The 18,594-nt window shown below is 40.6% G+C and overlaps 1 protein-coding gene across 4 annotated transcripts in view; it reads left to right on the top strand.

Moving 5' to 3' along the window:
• TBC1D14 (TBC1 domain family member 14) overlaps nucleotides 1-18,594 on the top strand; it is a 65,674-nt gene that overhangs the window by 31,031 nt on the left and 16,049 nt on the right. For 3 of the 4 annotated variants that reach the window (XM_052683134.1, XM_052683133.1, XM_052683137.1), the window contains 8 exons: nucleotides 7,113-7,231; nucleotides 9,760-9,842; nucleotides 11,423-11,540; nucleotides 12,983-13,089; nucleotides 13,971-14,051; nucleotides 15,315-15,409; nucleotides 16,467-16,538; nucleotides 18,232-18,360. In XM_052683134.1, the coding sequence (XP_052539094.1) occupies nucleotides 7,113-7,231; nucleotides 9,760-9,842; nucleotides 11,423-11,540; nucleotides 12,983-13,089; nucleotides 13,971-14,051; nucleotides 15,315-15,409; nucleotides 16,467-16,538; nucleotides 18,232-18,360 (804 nt within the window). Of the gene's footprint in view, nucleotides 1-3,778; nucleotides 3,892-7,112; nucleotides 7,232-9,759; nucleotides 9,843-11,422; nucleotides 11,541-12,982; nucleotides 13,090-13,970; nucleotides 14,052-15,314; nucleotides 15,410-16,466; nucleotides 16,539-18,231; nucleotides 18,361-18,594 lie in introns of those variants that run through there. The other variant, XM_052683135.1, reaches the window with a different exon arrangement.

Here is an 18,594-nt window from a genome sequence, read left to right as displayed (position 1 = left end):
CAGCTGCATGAAAGACAAGCCATGTTTCAGACAGCTGTGCAGATCTTTATGTGTATGGCGTGCAAACTCTTGTTTATTGCGGGCAAAAGTACACAGCTAGTGGTGGTGGCTATGTTGAAAAACAGTGTTTGGTAGCTGAGAATATCGAAGTGTTATTGTGTTCTTTTTATCTGTTGTAGTTTCCATGGAAATAGATAGGAGGTATTATTTTTGGAGCAATCTATGTAGTTCTCTCATTACCTTTTAGAATAGGTGTGTACTATTGTATTCGTACAAATTCATCGTGATTGTGTGGGACCAAATCCCCCTATAGTCTGTAATCAGAAGGGAGAAGCTTTTCAGGAAATAACAGGGGTAATTTCACAGCACTTGAAATTATGCCTCTAAGTTGATGGTGTGAGGATTTCCTTGTGTGAATTGGCCGTATCTCTTACCCTTAATTTGCTGAAGCATTCCTAATTTGTTAAGTATGGAAGAGAAAAAGATGGCAGTACTAAAGATGAAAAGGATAATGTGGTAAAAAATGCACATAATGTGATGTGCAGACAAGTTCTCTCATCAAATGGCTGTCTTCTGCTGTGGTATTCTTCTTATAACTTAAGGGACTTAAAAATGTGTGTAAGTGGGTAGAAAAGCAAGTGGAGCTGGTGGTTCTTGAACCATGGCTGAGTCACAGAGTAGCCAAATCACTCTGGCCAAGTCTGCGGGTTTGGTGTGCAGTTGATATTTCTCAGGTTATCAGATCAGATCTCTAATAAACTAATTACACTTCAGAACAGTTCTGGTACTCTTTTTTGGGCTTACATAAAAAGCTCTCTAATCCTGTTAATACTAAACTTCCAAACCATTCTTTGTATTCCTATTTGTATTCTGTTAAATTTGAAGGATGTTCTCATAATCTGATCTTTGCCTGAGGTATTAGTCTTCTGAAGTTCCATTTGATTACTGTAATAGTTTATTGGTCTGCTGGTTTCAGTTCATCTTCTGAAAGTCCTGCTGCTCGTTCCTTTTCCTGTGTAACAGTTGTTTGTATGCAGGCGGTTACATTGCCCTGTAGCAAAGCAGATCCAGAAGTCTAACTAGAGTAAGCAGACTGATGCAATAAAACAAAAGATCCATTTGTAGCAGAGTCAATTCCCCAAATTAATGTGCTGTGTGGTAGCACAAATTCTTATCAGAGGCCATGGAGAATTGGTATGAGGTACTGGAAAGGGTGGAGGGCAGTGATGTTCTGGGTGTACACCAGCTTAGATCCATCTGCTAAAGTACTTCATAATAAAAGGAGAGAGACTGCAGATGGATGTAGCAGGAAGCTATGAAGCAACAAAAGGAGAATGCTGAAGCAGTATTTTGGTAGCAGTCAGACTCAAAAACCAAGAAAAAAAAACTATTTGGCTTGTGCAATTCTGGTGTGATTCCTATCTTGTAAGCTGGAAGAGGCAGGAATTCCAGTGGGAAAATTATCGTGCAATTCCAGCTTATGCATAACTTGCCTGAGTAGCCTGAGGTAATCTTAGAATTGTGGAAGCCTAAAAATAGAGCTACCATACCTCTATGTAATCAGTGGTAATGAAGTGAGTTACGGAGCGTACTTAGTTTCACCCCACAGAAGCATCTCCCAGTTCCACCAGGCTGCACTTTCTGTATTTTTTTTATTTTAATTTTTTTGTGGAGACAGCTGATGGCTGTTTCCTTGGAGATTTGCAGCATTGTTCCACTTTCAGTACATGAAACTAGAAGGGTTTACAACGGGTGTATTGTCCACCTCACAGTCTGAAGTTGTTTCTGTATTAATAGTTGTACTTCTACATAAATGTTTTTTGATGTGTGATAATTGACTGCTTTGGACAGCTTATGAGGAGAAACAGCATTTGGGGCTGTGGTGCTTTACGTGAGCTCAGTTGACAGCGTTGTGATGATTGTCCGTGCTCTGACACCAGACATCTGTTACCATCTGGACCATGAGCCAGCATTGTGCTCTCGTGGCCAAGGAGGCATCCTGGGATGAATGAGAAAGAGTATGGATAGTAGGTTGAGAGGTTCTCTTTCCCCTCTACTCTGCCCTGTTGAGTGGAGCATCTCCCTTGTGAGAAAAGGCTGAGGAAGCTGGGTCTCTTCAGCTTGGAGGAGATTGAGGGGTGACCTCATTAATGTTTATAAATATGTGGAGTGAGTGTGAGGAAGATGAAGGCAAGCTCTTCTCAGGACATCCAATGATAGGACAAAGGGCAATGTGTGCAAGTTGGAACATTAGGAGGTCCCACATAAATAAGAGGAAAAACTTCTCCACGGCAAGGGTAACAGAACACTGGAATGGGCTGCCCAAAGAGGTTGTGGGATCTCCTTCTTTGGAGACATTCAGCAGCTACCTGGATGTGTTCCTGTGTGACCTAATCTAGATGTTCCTGCTCCAGCAGGGGAATTGAACTGGATGATCTTTTGAGGTCCCTTCCAATTCCTGACATTCTGTGATTCTGTTAATTGGTGGTGGTAGGAGTGAGGCAAAGATACTTTAACACAAATGAGCTGTCCCTCATTTGGTGTATTATTGCTGCCTCAGGATTTGATGGCAAGCTGCAGGTTGAAAACATTAAGCTGATAAAACATACAGCAATTCCAAACATCATAAAATTGTTTGAGTTGTAGGAACTCTTAAGGGTCGATATTTGCAACAATATTTAGTTTGAAACTATTCCACAGAATTATAGAATCACACAGGATTGCAGGGTTTGGGAGGGACTTCAAGAGATTGAGTCCAAGCTCTAGCTAAAACAGGTACCCTACAGCAGGTTGCAGGGTAAGCGTCCAGACATCTCCAAAGAAAGAGATTGCACAGCTTCTCCGGGCAGCCTGTTCCAGTGCTCCATTGCCCTTACCGTAAAGTTCTTCCTATGTTCAAGTTGCTCTTTGTCCCATTGCTGTACATCACTGAGAAGAGCCTGGCCTCATGCATTTCTTTCCCACCTCCCTTGTAAACTTTAATCAGGTATTCCCTCAGTCTTCCCCAGGCTGAGCAGACCCACGTTACTCAGTCACTCCTCATATGGGAGATGCTCCAGGCCCTTAGTCATCTTTGTCACTCTTCACCGGACTCCTTCAAGAAGAGCCTTGTCATTTTAAACTGTGCAGCCCAGTTGTCCTGTCACAGCAGCCCCTGCTGCTGGCTCTGGCCTTTCTTACAGCCCCTTTCAGTGTCTGAAAAGGTCAGACCTCTCAGGTCACCTCTGATCTGTCTCTTCTCCAGCCTGGACAGCCCCAGCTCTCAGCTCTCAGCCTGTCCTCGCACTGAGCTATTCCAACCCTTTCACCGTTTTTGTGGCCCAATTTAAGAGAAAATAAGGAGAATTAGTAGAAATTCTCAGAAGCAGGATGCTTAAGCAACTTCTGTTGTATTCAGGGTATCCGTGCTGCTCATTCTGACTCAGGGTCGGGCCTCGGTGAAGGCCACGAGCGGCGTGAGGTCCTGAGCACCGGGGCGAGGACCGGCTGCAGACGCGGGGATAACAGCACGGTCCGTGTCTGTGGACCTTGTGGAGCTGCCCAGAGAAGGGGGACAGCAGCAGCGAGGCCGCCCGCAGTTTCTTTAGGCCCACTGCTAAGTGTGCGCGTCCCGCTGAGGCGGGAGCCCGCCGGCGGGGGAAGCAGGCGTGGAAGCGACGAACTCGGCCGGGCCCGCCCCGCCGCCACGCGTGCTCAGGCAGCGCTGGGCGAGACAGAGAGAAGCGATCGGCCGCGGCGGCTCCGCAGCTGATTAGCGGGGCTGGCGGGGCGGGGCGGGCGGCCCGCGAGGCCGTGCGGGCCCGGGCGGCGCCGCGGCGGGGAGCCAGGTCCCGGAGCGGCACGGGCATGGGGCTGCGGCGGCGCGGCCGGTGAGGCTCCGCGGCGTTCATGGTGAGCGCGGCCGGGCGGGCGCTCGGGGAAGAAGAAGGGAAGGGAAGCGAAACGAAGGGGCGGCGGCGCGGGCAGAGGTCGTCCTTTGGAGCTCGCGAGGGGGGTCCGGAGCGGCCGGCGGGGAGAGCCTGCGGAGGTGACGCCGTGACGCGGGTCGGGCGTTTCGGGCTCTCCGGCCGAGCCCTGGCGCTTGGCTTTGTTTGGCGTGAAGGCTGCCGGCTGGAGGCGAGTGCCCTCCCACCCCCGGCGCAGCCCAGCGAAGCAGCACGGCGGTGGAGCGGCGTGGTTCTCGCTGCCCCGTTGCCCGGCGTTCGCATTTCGTGTTCCGCTCCCTTTAAACAAAGAGCACGCGAAGTCGGGTGACCTTGGCGGAGAGCTGCGCGTCCCGCAGCCCGTGCTGCTCCTGCCGGGCAGGGCTGCGGCGCGCACCGAGCCCTGAGCGCTGTGCCTCGGCCCTGTGTGTATCTATCTACGAACACCTTCAGACCTCAGCCCTGCTCCTCTGGCTGCGGCAAACGTGGAGGAAAGCCTGAGCGGTCGCGGTGTTAGGGATGTATTCGAAATCATAAGCGATCAGGTCATCCTGAATCGATCCAGAATGAAGTTAATTTGCATCCCTATTAGGTAAGGCAGCCCTAGTTTCAATACAGGGTTTAAATACAGTTTGTCACTCCAGGAGATTTGAGTCTGGTTTAAAGAAAAATGCTTCAAGTGAGCCATTGTGCGTTCAGCCTATTGCAGTATGCCGGTATGTACAAATGCTTCTGCTTGCCCCGTCAGCAAATACTCTTAGTATGAGTCTGTGGAGGCTTCAATCTGTTTCATTGCTGTGTCCTACAGAATGCTCTCCTCAAAATTGCCTTCTCTTCCTACTGAAGTAGAAGGTCGTTGTAAAGAGCGCTTGTGAGTCTTTTTTAACCTTGCCTAATTCCTGCACAGTCTTATCATTTGTATGCAGTAAACGTTTTTATTATTTTTGGCTCATACTGGAAATACTACAAAGGACTTACACTGCTAATCTGATGAAATGAGCCACTCCCATTCTGTGTGCTGCTAGGGCTTCTTTGCTGTAGTCATGCTGAGTAAAACACATGGGTGAATGCTTGCTGAAATGTGGGATTGGCTTTTGCTTTATCCTTTCAGAGCTGTGAATAACTATGCTAACATGACAGTGCTGCAACTAGCTACCTGTACTCCAAAATATTCTAAAACAAAGCATCGTTAATCAAGAAATTCCTGAAAGATGCTGTTCAGAGCACTGGTCTGGAGAAGTTTGTGCTTAGGTGATTTTGATTTCCAAATAATGGGAATAAAATCCCTGTTGTAACCCAGTCTGTAGAGGTTTTTTGCACCTTCTTAAAGCAGTTTTGCTCTGTAACTGTCTTTCAACGAAAGGAGACCTTGAAAATAATTTTCTTACGCAAAAATCAGACTGTTTTTTTGGAATTTCTCACATAATAAGCACTGAGTGCTTGTGTTTTCGTGTCAAGTTGTGTGATGCGTTAGGGAGATCGATATGTGATGATTTCTGCCTTGTTGCAGGCTCTTGCGGATGTCAGCTGGTTTCACTATCAGGAAAATGGTAAAAACATCAGGTTTAGGGACAAGGTTTACATTGTTTGGGGAAGCAGTCATATAGGTTATTATTTGGCCATGTTAATTTGTGGAAAATAGCTAGGGTCCATCTCCTAATAGAATAACAAGAAAAAAAGAACAAGCCTCTCTTTCATCCCGTAAGTGTAGTGGGTGTGCTCCTCTGTCAGTGCAGCAGCCCACCACCCACTGATGGGCACTGAGGTATGCTGATGCACTGTCGCTGTCCTGCCTGCGAGGAGTTATTCGTGTAAGAACCATGTCTTAGCATTCTGAGTAAGTGTCTGTCTCAATACCTTTTCAACTACATTTGTTTGCTTATTTTCTCAATAGACTTTTTTTTAACCAAGATCTTTGTCAGTATGACTGCTCACTCTAATAGTCAAAGCTATGTACTGTTCAGTAGTTTAAATGCTTCTGTTTTGTTGTTGTTCTTTTCCTTGTTTTCAAACTGCTGCCTTGCATAGCAGCATTAACTAGTATTAATGAGGCAGACATTCCAAATTCATGACAGTATTTCCCGTCACAGCAATGCAGGCATCACAGGATTGAATGCTGAGACACTGCCCTGTTCATAAACAAGGAGGGAGTTCTTCTGCATCCCAAGAGCTTCACAGGACTCGGTCTGTGAGTCCCACAGAACTAACTTGAACTAGAATTGAGTTGGACAGCATAAAATAGAAGAGTTAATATGGTTCTGCTTTCAACTGTGTGTTTCTGTATTTAAGGAGGAAGAGAAAGGCTTTCTGTTAGTAGTTGACACTCCATTCTGGTTTCTGAATGAGCCAGACAGTTTGGTTGTATTTGAGGGGTTGGATCTTTTGCCCAAGGAATTTTTTTTTACATAACTGGCAGGTTAGGTTGACAGAAATCAGTACCATGTGAAGGAGCTGTTTGTGCTGGCAGGAGAAAGGGGGAAAGAAAGGCTGGTTGGAACACCTTTCACAGTGCTCAGTTATAACGCTTCATTTTTAAAGTACTATGTGCGATTTTTAATTTTTAAATAGAAATGGTATGAATAAGCTATATTAGAAAGAAAGTGTCTTTTGGAAATGGCAAAATTGGTGAAGTTTTATTTAAAATGTCATTGATATCCCAAACACGATGTGACGTTACGCTTTGTTATGATTTAGGATTGTTGTACTTCAAGACATTATAGGAACTGTGATTTTAACCCCCAAAACACTCCTCCCCAGCCTCTGGTGAGCCACTGAAAATAAGGTGAGAAGGAGAAATCTCACAATGAGATTTTAAGACAAGAAGCCTATGGTAGCTTTTGGCTTTGATTTGAAAACAGTGTAGATAAAAGTATTGTAATAGATCTTTTTCATACCTCAGGTAGCGTGTGCTGTTTCAAAGCTTGTTCTTAGCGGTATTTTATAAGAGCTTCCAGCCAGAGGAACTTAAAATTAGAAGTAATGAAGGTAGATATGGGAACTCACTTTTGAACTTAAATTTTAACATTGTTTTCAGTTCTGAGTTGACTCAAGCTGAAAAGCTTAAAAGAGATTGCAGTTGGGCAGAGATTCAAGAGCATTATCTTGGCGTCTTTTATTGACCCTGTTTAATTCTTCCGAGCATCATTTTGGTGTTCTCCACTTTTGTAACTTGTCCTTTGTCTTCTTTAGGAATATGAAGAAAAAACTGGACGAGCTCACAGACCTCTCTCTCCTAAGCAGAATGTGAGGAAGAATCTTGATTTTGAGCCACTCTCCACTACTGCACTTATTTTAGAGGACAGACCAGCGTAAGTTTTGGGAAACATCACAGCCCCTTCAGAATGGGGCTAGCAAAGCTTCTCTTACTGCATGGATTTGATTGCTCCAGTTCAGACAGACGATTTTAAATCTAAATACTTTTGTTTCAGGTTAATGAATATGCAGGTGTGATGGTTATGAGGAAAATTATTCAAACTTACTTTAGAGAAATAATTTTATAGTAAAAACATTTTTTGAGCTTTAGTTTTGAATAATTCTGAACACAAGGAATTTTTATTTTCCCTTTGAGAGCACAAAGATAAGAATGAAGCTGGTATAAGCTAGAGAAATTGAGAAGCAAGGATAAAGTATCTTTGTTTGCATGGAGAAAGACCAAACCCATATAAATAATGAAATGATATAATGATTGTTCTGCAGTGGAATCAGCATCACGTGATAAAGGTTGTCAGGAACTCAAGTTCTTTGGTGCTTGTGTTTCAGTAATGAGATTATTGCATGTGCAGACTAACTCTAGAAAGATTTATTTGTAACTGTTCTCGTAGTTTTTTACCCCCGAATTTCACAAATCCAGTTGCATTTAGTCAATTTATGGACAGTATCAAGTCTTGCAGACATGTTGTCTGCATTTTTAATAGATCAGTGCATTGATACAAAGAACTGGCATAACATGCTATATGTTTTCATGAATAAATGTGCACCAAAAATCCTCCTATCAAACTAGTTTAGTTGTAAGGTCAGTTAAGACACTTTTTGGTTGGCTGGTAGACTGCAAGATTTCTCGGTACCCCCAAAACAACCAGTGAGGAATTATTTGTAATAGTAAGTTTTCTGTGTACAGCTGGAAACAGTGCATACTGGCTTATTTGTTTTAAATAAAACTTGTCTCTTAAAGTCATTCTTTATGTGGCATATTCTGAGACACAGTACTCAGCTTGATTCAATTATGGGACATTACCGGATAACATTCAGATTTTACTTTTTTCCTAAGAAAGGTGGTTGTTTTTTTTTTTTAAATTGTAGACAGTTGAATCATGATTTCTTCCCTCTAATAGAGGAAACTGAGCAATGGTGCCAACCTCTAATGAATCTCTGTAAAGAGCCTTTTTTGTTGGTTTTTTTTAGTTGGCTTTTTTTCCCCTACCTATTAGGCTTCAAGTAATTTCTTGTTGATTGTCTGCAAAAATAAATACATAAATAAATAAAGACTTCCAAGAAATGCAGTGAGATTTTATTTCCAAAAGAGCCATTCTTGGTTTTGGTCTCACTTGTAGGGTTTAGGTAAAGCTCTAAGGAAAAGATCAGTTAATATTTTGTAGTTTCTGTAGCTTTAACTGGACAGTGTTGAATCTCAGTAGATACATCTTGTCACTTATATGATGATGTCATTAAGAGAGGGAACAAATAATTTCAGTTGCGAAGTTCAAATTGGTAGAATTTGAATCATTTCTTCTGGTTTTCTGTTCCAAAATTCCCTGCACTCACACCCTTTGTAAGGATTTTGGATTTATGAAAAGGAGCCAGTCAACTTACTTAAGTGAAACTGGAAAAAATCATTCTTTATGGGTAACAATTACATTGATGTGCAAATCAATTTCTTGTATTCTTGTTACAGTCTTGATTCTTAAAAATATTTGTGGGTGTGTAGCATATGGCTCTGCATGCTTTACAGGTAATGTGATTATGTAAATAGTAAAACATGCTGCTATTGATGATGTCTGCATTGACAGCTAGAAGCTGCCTTATGTCTGAGACTGTGCAGGAGTACACACATTAATTTTTGTGTTTCTTTTTTATTAACTGAAGTTATTAACTGCCCTAGAAATACGATACAATTATGAACAAAATACTTATTTTCTGTTTTGATGTTCCTATAGTTGCATGAGATACATAGTGATTATGTTAATTATTAATATTAGCTAAAGTTAGTGTGATCTGATGCAGGAGCATGTGTATTGTATGGTAGAGATTTTACTTTAATCACTAATAGAAAATGGCTGCGTTTATCTCAGTGAGTGGAAAATGCACAGAATGGCTACTGCTTGTTGCTGTAGAAGTGAGGGGAGGGAGTTAAGCTTTCTAAAAGAGAAATGGGGTCTCTGAGAACAGAAAGAGGAAGCTGGTGCAGCAAGCCATTACTGCATGAGTGAAGAAAGCTGTGGATGTAGTCCTTCAGTGAGGTATGCAGTGAGTGAATAAGGTCTTTATCTGTAGTGCTCAGTTTAAAGTAAAACTACCAGCTAGTTATGTACCACTATATCCCCTTTATTTATGAAGATTAGTCTGTGGCTTCAGTTGGTTTAATAATAAAAATGCTGAAATTGCCAAACAGAAGGAAATTGCTCAGCATATTTTGTGTGTAAAAGTACTCATAGCTGTTCAAGTGTTCTTTCCTTCTCTTCCGCTGACTGTGGCAAAAAAAATCTTTCCAAGAATCTGTTGGACTACTCCTTAATCAAACATTTTGGTGTCGGGCGGCATTATGCTTTTCTTTTAGAAGTGCCTAGAATTGTTGTTAGATGGATGTGGCAACTTGAAATACTGCTTCTTTTAATTTAAGGAACCTCCCAGCAAAACCAGCAGAAGAAGCTCAGAAACACAGGCAGCAGTACGAAGAAATGGTGGTTCAAGCAAAAAAAAGAGGTGACGGAATTTCTTTTCTTCAGAAGAAAGCAGTAAAGTTAATGGCTGTTTCTAAACTTGAAATATACTTATGTCATTCAGTGTTTCAGTGTCATGAGGGATTTGTACTTCCCTTCAAAGAAGAATCAATCCAGAAAAGAGAGAAAGACGAAAGTAGTTTCATTAAAAAGCCCCAAGAGTTTAGTTTTAAATAACTAAAAATATGTTGGAGTTTTATTCCAGGAACAATTTATTGAGGCTGTGGTATATAAGTACATGTAGTTTCAATGCAGGAAGTGCAGTAATTTTATTTGATAATCAATCTCTCACTTAAAATTTACATCTTTCCTCAGGTTTTGCTTCTCATTTCTTGTCTGGCTTCACAGGAGTGTCTCAGTAGCACTATACTGCTCACATCAGGTGGAGCTGATTGCAGTGGTTTCTTGCAGATTATTTTGTACTGTCTCAGCCTTCTAATAAAACCAATCATTGCAGTGATAGGAAATCTGGACGCATGGAAGTTGTGAGTAGGAGGAGAGCTTCTGGAAATACTGTTTTTCCAGCTGGCCTAAGCTATATGAAGCAGTGGGAAAGTGGCACGAACTCAGGACTTTTCCTTGCTTTCTACAGTTGTCGTTTTAATTAAAATATTCCATTGTAGTTTTGGTGGGAAAGTTCTTCCTACCCTTTCTTGTGACCTCCGTGTCACTATGTTCATGTAGCAGGTAGTGGTCCAGAGAAGACTCTCTCCTGCTGTGCACATACAGTAGGTGGTTTGGGAGAAATGGAGTGATGCTCAGGTTAGGCAGTGGGCCAAGCCTTTGTGCTGTCTTCACTAGATGATAGTATGTGATTCTGTCAGATAAGTACCTCCAGGAAAACAAAAAACATTTTGCCTACAACCTCTGCAGGTGAACGACTTGGCAGAGTAATGCGTTGTGTAGAGGTCAGGAAATCAAAGTGTGTAAGCGCTGTTTTTGTTTAGAGAAAAATGTGTCTGTGTTTAAAACAGACTTAGAGAGAAGTTACATCAAAGCCAGAGGTTCGTGGAGGCAGTTGGTGTGGTTCAGCCCTAGCTTCTGTTGTGCTTTAAAGTGAACCCAACAAGTGGTGTTGTGTTCATTCCAAACAGTGTGGTGTGTGGCATCCTGCAATTAGTTTTCCTTGCCAATCAGCTCTTGCCCATATTGTAGACTGTGTGTGTTCACACACACACAGGTTCTGTATTTCCACTGTGAATCTCTAAGTGTCTGCTGATGTCTGTTAAATCACATTTAACAAATTTGTCTGTGGAACCAACAGTAGTTGATGATGCAGTAAAAGAAGCACTGCATGGTAGTGCAAAGATGTAAAATATATTTAAACTGAATGTGAAAAATGTAGGATTTGATTCTGGGAGTTTTCAGTTTGTAGATTTGTGATGTAGAACATTTAGAATAACCATACATTAAAATTTTAGAATTGGAATAGTCTGCTGGAAATGTAGATGTATGTAAGGTGATTTTACATGGCTATGTAGTCATGCATAGCCAACTTTCTTTTTTTTTTTCCTGATTTTATTAAACTAAAAATAAATAAATAAATAAATTGCTTTCCTGCAGAGCTTAAAGAAGCCCAGAAGAGAAAGAAGCAACTGGAGGAACGTTGCAAGCTGGAAGATAGCATTGGCAATGCTGTTTTAACTTGGAACAATGAAATCTTGCCCAACTGGGAAACTATGTAAGACAGTATGTTACATTGAGTTTTAATTAAAACTCTTCTATATCCTGAAGAGAAGTTACATATTTAGCAAGTGTAATTTTAAATGGTGTTGGTAACTTTTGTTTGAAAGTCATCTTCACACAGTGACAAAGATAGTGAGTAACATTAGTTTCATTAGTTTGATAAGGTGATAAAAAGTAATGCAGTTCTAATTCTCATTGCTTGGTCTTCAGTGGGAATTGGAGATATATGGAAGCTGTAAAAGAGTGAGAAGTGATCCATGAAAGAAAATGTAAAAGCAAAAAGCTTAATTGCATTTATCAAAAATGAGCTTTTTTCTTGACTACATCTTGAGCTTGATGTTTCAGTATCAAACATGAAGTATGTGCATGGTACTATTAAGCCTCTTTAATTAGTGGTAGACCTGTTGAGATAATCAGATGATGGAAAAGAAAAGTAGGGAGAAAGTTGTTTAAAAAAAGCTGAAATAGTACAAAATTTTCTACAAAACACAGTGAGCTGCCTCCACTCTCCAGTTTTTCATGGACTTTACAACAACAAAAAGCAGCCCCTTCTAATCTGGAGAGCAGAAAAACAATACAGCTATAACAAAAGCCACCACAGCTCTTATAAATGCAGCTTGCTTAATGGTATTCAGTTGCTCAGTATTAGAAATACTGATGTGAAGTGCTAGAAAATGCAACTGTATTAGAGAACCAAGTGTGAAATAAAGCATAAATAAACTGTAGATTAAATGTCTGTCTTCAGTAGTTGAAGGTGTCGTGTCTGCTGTAAATCTGTATGCATTTTACTCTTCGTGGCTTACAAAGCCAAAAGTTCCTCAGTATGTTCCATATTTTACATTTAATTGAGAATCCGCTTTTAGGTCATTGCATTGCTGGGTTCTTTGTCATTCCTGGAAGCTGTAGCAATTTCTATGCCTGTGTTTTGTTAAAATGTCTTTTGTGCTTCTACCTGAAAATTGCTGCTTCATGTTGGAGAGCTGGAGTGGCAAAGCTGAGTGGGTAACTGCATGTGTCGTTTGCACAAGGAAGCCATGACCGAGAGAGTAGCTTGTAACTTGTTTATGTATTTAATTCTACATGGAATTTTAAGTCTGTCCAGACTTTAGCATATGAAGTGGCTTAGAGATGGGTCTTTTTTTCACTTCTTTATTACTGTTCCTTACAACTCTTGCTGATCATCTATGGTGGAATGATACAGTTACTGTGACTGCACTGCTTCTGTCAAAATAAACCATTAACTTCAGAAGGAAGGAAGCTTTCCTTTTGCAGTTCAAGACAAAGTAGTACTAAAGAATTGATACATGGCAATCTGGTTTGACTTCTTGGCTCACTGATGTTCATTCTGGTCTGTATCCCTCTAGCTATGGTAAGAAGACACATTTACAGTTCAGCTGTCAATGAAGTCTTTCTTAGAATGCATTTTGTTTTGGACAGGTGTTGTTCCCGCAAAGTTCGAGAGTTATGGTGGCAGGGCATTCCACCGAGCGTGAGAGGCAAAGTCTGGAGCTTGGCAATTGGCAACGAGTTAAACATCACCCATGGTGAGACTGTCATCTTGTCTGCGTTGTGATATGAAGAGAAATGAGTCTTGTATTACTGAGTTGCATCAGAATCTGATTTGTGGGCATGAAGTATTTATCTGCTTAGGTTTTATTTCTGTTGCTTTTACATGCTTTGTTCAAAAATGCTGTATCTTTTAATCCTGTAGCTCTTCTAGGTCTGTTGCCATGAATTGTTTCTGATTATTGCCACCATTGTGTCTTGCTTTAATGTTACACAGAAATGGTCAGAACTACTCAAGATTTTTTACTTTTTTTTCATGTTAGAATTGCTACTGGTTGTAATGCCTGTGAGTATGCAGTCTCTCGATTTAGAGCAAGAAGTTAGGGCTTATGAGATTGAAAGACTTCCAGGAAAATCAGTCCATCTGCTTATATGTATGTTTCTGAAAACAGAAGTAGTAGTGTGCTGCTTCACACAGCAGCAGAGCAGTTTTGAAAGAGTAATTAATTCCAGTATGGAAGGACAGTAGACTGCCTGTATTCTTGCTAGTATTGTGCTGCTTTTCTGTGTTTGGTTCATTTACCTCCAGTTTAGTTCTTGCCTTGAATTTGGGAGTCTTATCCTAGCTACCTGTTCAGACTGTAACTTTGAATGTCAGTGCTCTGTAAGGAAAAAATGATTGCTTGAACATAGAATGCAATTTCTGCCTTGATTGCCTTTCCCTCTTTCTCGATCTTAAATTACAGGTCAGTGGAACGGGTCTTTCAGAACCATCATCAAAAATTCAATTAGTATGTCACATGTACTGCTGTTAGTATGATGGAGCAGCATTGCTCATATGGTGCATGGTTGGTACTTGACAGTAAGCACTTGTGTATTCAAATAACAGCTTTGATTTTCTCTACTCTTCTTTTTCCAGAACTGTATGATATTTGTCTGGCTCGTGCCAAAGAGAAATGGCGATCACGTAGCACGGTAGGGGCTGAGGTAGAATGTGAAGGTAGGTTTTCTTCTGGTGAATAACCTGTGCTGTGCTACAGAGTAAAAGATTTGGTTAAATTGTTTCTTAAGTTAAGATTTAAAAAAAAACAAAAACCAAAAAACAACAACAACAACAAAATAAATAAAACCAAAAAACCTATAAAGATGAATTTGATTTTAAAAAAAACAAACAAACTTATTTTTGGAAAAAATGGCTGCATTCTTTCTTTTAATCAATCTTGTCTCTTACATGCCATGCTTGTTCAGTTTTTCTTCAAAATCTCTCTCTAGGTACAGTTAAGAATTGATACCTAATTTGTAGGAAAACTAAGAACATTTAGGAGATTTTCATTTGAACTGAAACACAAATATTTTGTTGCCTCTGCAGTTTTGTAATTGAAACTCAAATCATAGCAGAAAGTTAAATTTCAGTTCCTCAGTGCAGCTTTGGTCCATCTCCTGGGCATGTTTCAGAGAGAAGCAATTTATTTTTGCACATGAAGTGGTTTGAGATTTACTAATTGATGAGAGGAGTTGTATTTTTGAAATTATTACACTACTGTTTGAAATTTGTCTTTGGTAAATAATTATACTGAGCAGAAAAAGGAGAACATACGTACTGCTGGTGTTTATCCACAGAAAAGCACGGTTAGTTGGAAACCCCCAACTTTGTTTTCTTAAGAAGCAATTTCCTGCATCTTAATTATGATGACATTGGGTACATTTCCAGCTTTCTCTTGCGTTTTATTTTCTGGAATGTGCATCTTCATATGGTTGTTATAAATTACTGCCATTTGCTAGTGACAAGTCTTATTTTTTCACTACTCCAGAAGTGACAATAGGTAGTTCCCAACTATATTTAACCAGGACGAATGAAATAGAACTGAAGTTTTTGGGTTCAGGTGCTTTAGAAATTTACTTTTGGTGAGGTCTGTTTCAGTTTTGGACTATGATCTGTAACAACACATACAAAGAGTAAATAAGATTTTGGAATGTGAGCCAACAGTAGAAGAGATAGGTGACATCTGTTCTGTAGTTCTTCAGATCTTCTCTCACCAGAAGCTCTCCACAGAAGTGACTATGCAATGAATATTGGAAGTCTTCTTTGAAAGCCATCAGACTCGTGTGTCTATTTGTTTGTCAAAGAATGCTAGTGAAATTTCTGCCATGTTTTACCTTGCCTCCCTCTCTTTCTTTCTACCCTATGGACTCCATAACAGTTGTGGGGGGAAAAGGTGTACGCTGATGCATGTAATAAGGGCAGTAACTTTGGCTTTTGTAGATGCTGGATTTTCTACAGCTGACAGAGAAGCAAGTTTGGAGTTAATAAAACTGGATATCTCAAGAACGTTTCCTAACCTCTGTATATTCCAACAGGTAAGCAGTGTTAACGTTCAGCTTGTCTTTTCTTGAGAAAATAAGTTTATGTGATCTTGTCTGTCCCCTGGTTGAAGCAGTCTGCTACAGAAAAGGAGTAGACATCTTGAGAGAAAAAGTTCTTACAGATTTGGGAAATTCAAAAAAGACTAAGATACTGTATGTTTCGAAGAGACAAAGAAAACAATCTGTTAGTTAACCATCGTGTTTGGGTTCATAGAGCCCAGTTCACGCTGGTTTCTGTCCAAGTGGTACAGGTTAATGTTTCCAAGTCAATGAATCAGCACAGCTGCATTGCAAATGCATGGGAAGTGAGAAAGCAAACATCAGGCAGGAAAGATTGGATTTTTTTTCTTTTTCTTTTTTTTTTTTTTTTTTTGAGTCCATAAAAGATGAGTGTAACTTGCATGCTTTTGGTATGCTTTAGTGACTTGTTTTAAGCAAATATTTTGTCCTATAAAAATTTTTGATGTCCCTGTAAAAAAAGTTTGGATTGTGATGAACCAACATTTTTGGGTAAAAAATATCTTCCTTTAGAAATTCTCATCCAGTTATCATTGGTGTAAGCTATGGCAGCTGTTAATAGGCAACAGCCTGAAATTCTTTCCAGCTATAGAGTCATTGATATGCTTGATATGCTGTGCGTGTTACAGCATATTGCTGTTCTGACTGTTCTCTTCATGATTGCATTCTGCCTCTAGTCTAATAGACAATTAAGTAGTTCTCATTAGTGTTCTGCTTTCTTGGCACAATTGCCAAAATGCTGCTAAGCTGTAATGAATCTCTTAGGCTTACATTTGTCTTGTATAAGGATTTTGTATGTAACTGATGTAACTGTGCATCTATAATACCTGTGGTATATGCAGTTGTTACAAACTTCTAAGGTTAAAAGATGTTTTAAAAGATTTGGGGATGTTCAGAGCTGCTTCGGGAAACATGAATAAAATGATGTAACAGTGAGTTACCAGAAATAATGCAAACTGTCAGTAACATTGAAGAGTTTTTAATGTGTTTGCAGTGTGCTTAGATATGTTGTCTTGCTTTTGTTAAATTATAGGGTGGTCCTTACCATGACACATTGCACAGTATTTTAGGAGCCTATACTTGTTACAGACCTGACGTAGGATATGTAAGTGAACTTTTCATCTGGGATGGGGAGGGAGAGTGAAGGGGAGGGAAAGTTCTTCAGCAGGCCTTCATGGACCAGTGTTAAGTTATTTTGTGACTAATTGTGGGGTTTCTGTATGCTTAAATTCCAACACACACTTGAGAAGTGTGTCTCATGTAATTGTTCTGTTGCTAAATTTAAGCTTTTTAACATTTTAAGTCATTGGAAAAGTCAAAAGTACATATTTTTAGTACTTGAAAATTGGAGTTGAAAGAGAAGATGTAGTTAATGGATCCTTTGAAGTACGTGCTGTTCTTAATGGCAGTGTTACTGAGATCATTCTGTTGTAGTTTTTGTTACTCCTCTTTATATACATTTCTGCACCTTAGCATAGTGAGCTATTTACAGTCTGTAACAGCTGTGTAACAGCCTATAAAGCAACATCAATCCAGGCAGTGTGAGCTCCCTAAAAGTATTGGGAGCGATTATGAAAGGACAGAGTGGATTCCACATCCTTTATTTCTGAAGAAAGAAAAAAATAAAATAAGGCATAAGAACAACAAAAACCAATAGCAAAAGCAGAGCAAAGATGTAGATAGGAGCTTGTTCTTTATTTGGCAGCAGTTGTTTTACAGAAGGCTGATGTACACAGATGCCATTCCTATTCTCTGAGCAGCACTGGCTACTTGGCACAAAAATTCTGAATATGATTGTTAGGATGCTAGAAAAAGGGGAGATCTGATGATGTGCTTCATTTGGCATGGCAGCTGTTGTGTGAGGAAGGGGAGCTTGTTCCTCTGGTTTGCAGGAAGGACTGTCACATCTTGATCCATGTGACACAGTGATGGCAGCACTACACCCTTCGAGTGAGCAGTCTTTGGCTAGGGTCAGTGTCAGCTCCATAATATGCTGTGTGGAAGATGCAGCAGTATCATGAGCTTATGGTGAATGAAATGTGTGTAATGGCATCTCTCCATAACTGACCAGCTAATAGATTGAAAAAGGAATGGGTTTAGTCTCTAGAGTCCTAGTCTAGTCTGGATGTCCACAAATCAGAATACATTGATCTCATCATTAGAAGAGGGATCAGAACAAATCTTCATTCTGTTCTTCAGAAAAACATCTTTATTCTGTGTGTTTGAAATGGCAGTCATCTTGGCCTTCCTTAGGGTTGCGCTTGGAATCTTTAAAAGGAGGGGAATCAACTCTTTGGACAGGTAGATAATGGCAGGACAGGAGAGATAATTTTAAGTGGGAGGAGGGAAGATTCAGGTTTGATGTCAGGGGGAAATTCTTTACAGAGAGAGTGGTGAGGTGCTGGAACAGGCTGCCCAGAGAGGTTGTGGATGCCCCATCCCTAGAGGAGCTCAAGGCCAGACTGGATGGGGCCCTGGGCAGCCTGGTCTGGTGTTAAAGGGGGAGGTTGGTGGCCCTGCATGTGGCAGGGGGTTGGAACTTTGTGATCCTTGAGGTCCCTTCCAGCCCAAGCCATTCTTTGATTCTGTGAGGCAACATGGGGATTGTTAGCTTCCACACTCTCTGCATTCAATACCAAATGGTTGCATGGTTTAAAAAATCCTGCGTTTTGGAAAGTTCTGCAAAATTCAACAGTGCAGTGAGTGCACTGAACACCAGTGATTGTGAGGGCAAAATGTGGCAGTGTTCTGGAGGGAATGCAGTTCTTGCTAAATGGTAACACTTCTCCTTTCTTCAGGTGCAGGGCATGTCTTTCATAGCAGCAGTACTGATCTTAAACTTGGACACTGCAGATGCCTTCATTGCTTTTTCTAACCTTTTAAATAAGCCCTGTCAAATGGCGTTTTTCCGTGTGGACCATGGCCTTGTAAGTATGCACTGAAACTCTAGTCTACATGTTGAAGGTAAAGTTTTAAAATAAAACTATAACCTCAGTAGCCTGGAAAATGTCAGAATTAACTTCAATGCTACGTACTTGTTTAAAAAGAATTGAAAACTAGCACAGACACATCCCCTCAAAAAACAACCCGCAAACAAAACCGAATACCACACTGGAAGTTTGAAGGTACAAGTGAAGTTATTCTGTCTTATGATTCTCAGG

This window comes from Tympanuchus pallidicinctus, unplaced genomic scaffold (assembly GCF_026119805.1).
Source record: "Tympanuchus pallidicinctus isolate F22 unplaced genomic scaffold, pur_lepc_1.0 scaffold2, whole genome shotgun sequence".
Taxonomy (NCBI): domain Eukaryota; kingdom Metazoa; phylum Chordata; class Aves; order Galliformes; family Phasianidae; genus Tympanuchus; species Tympanuchus pallidicinctus.
The sequence above is the reverse complement of the archived record's forward strand: the minus strand, read 5'-3'. Positions and strand labels throughout refer to the sequence as shown.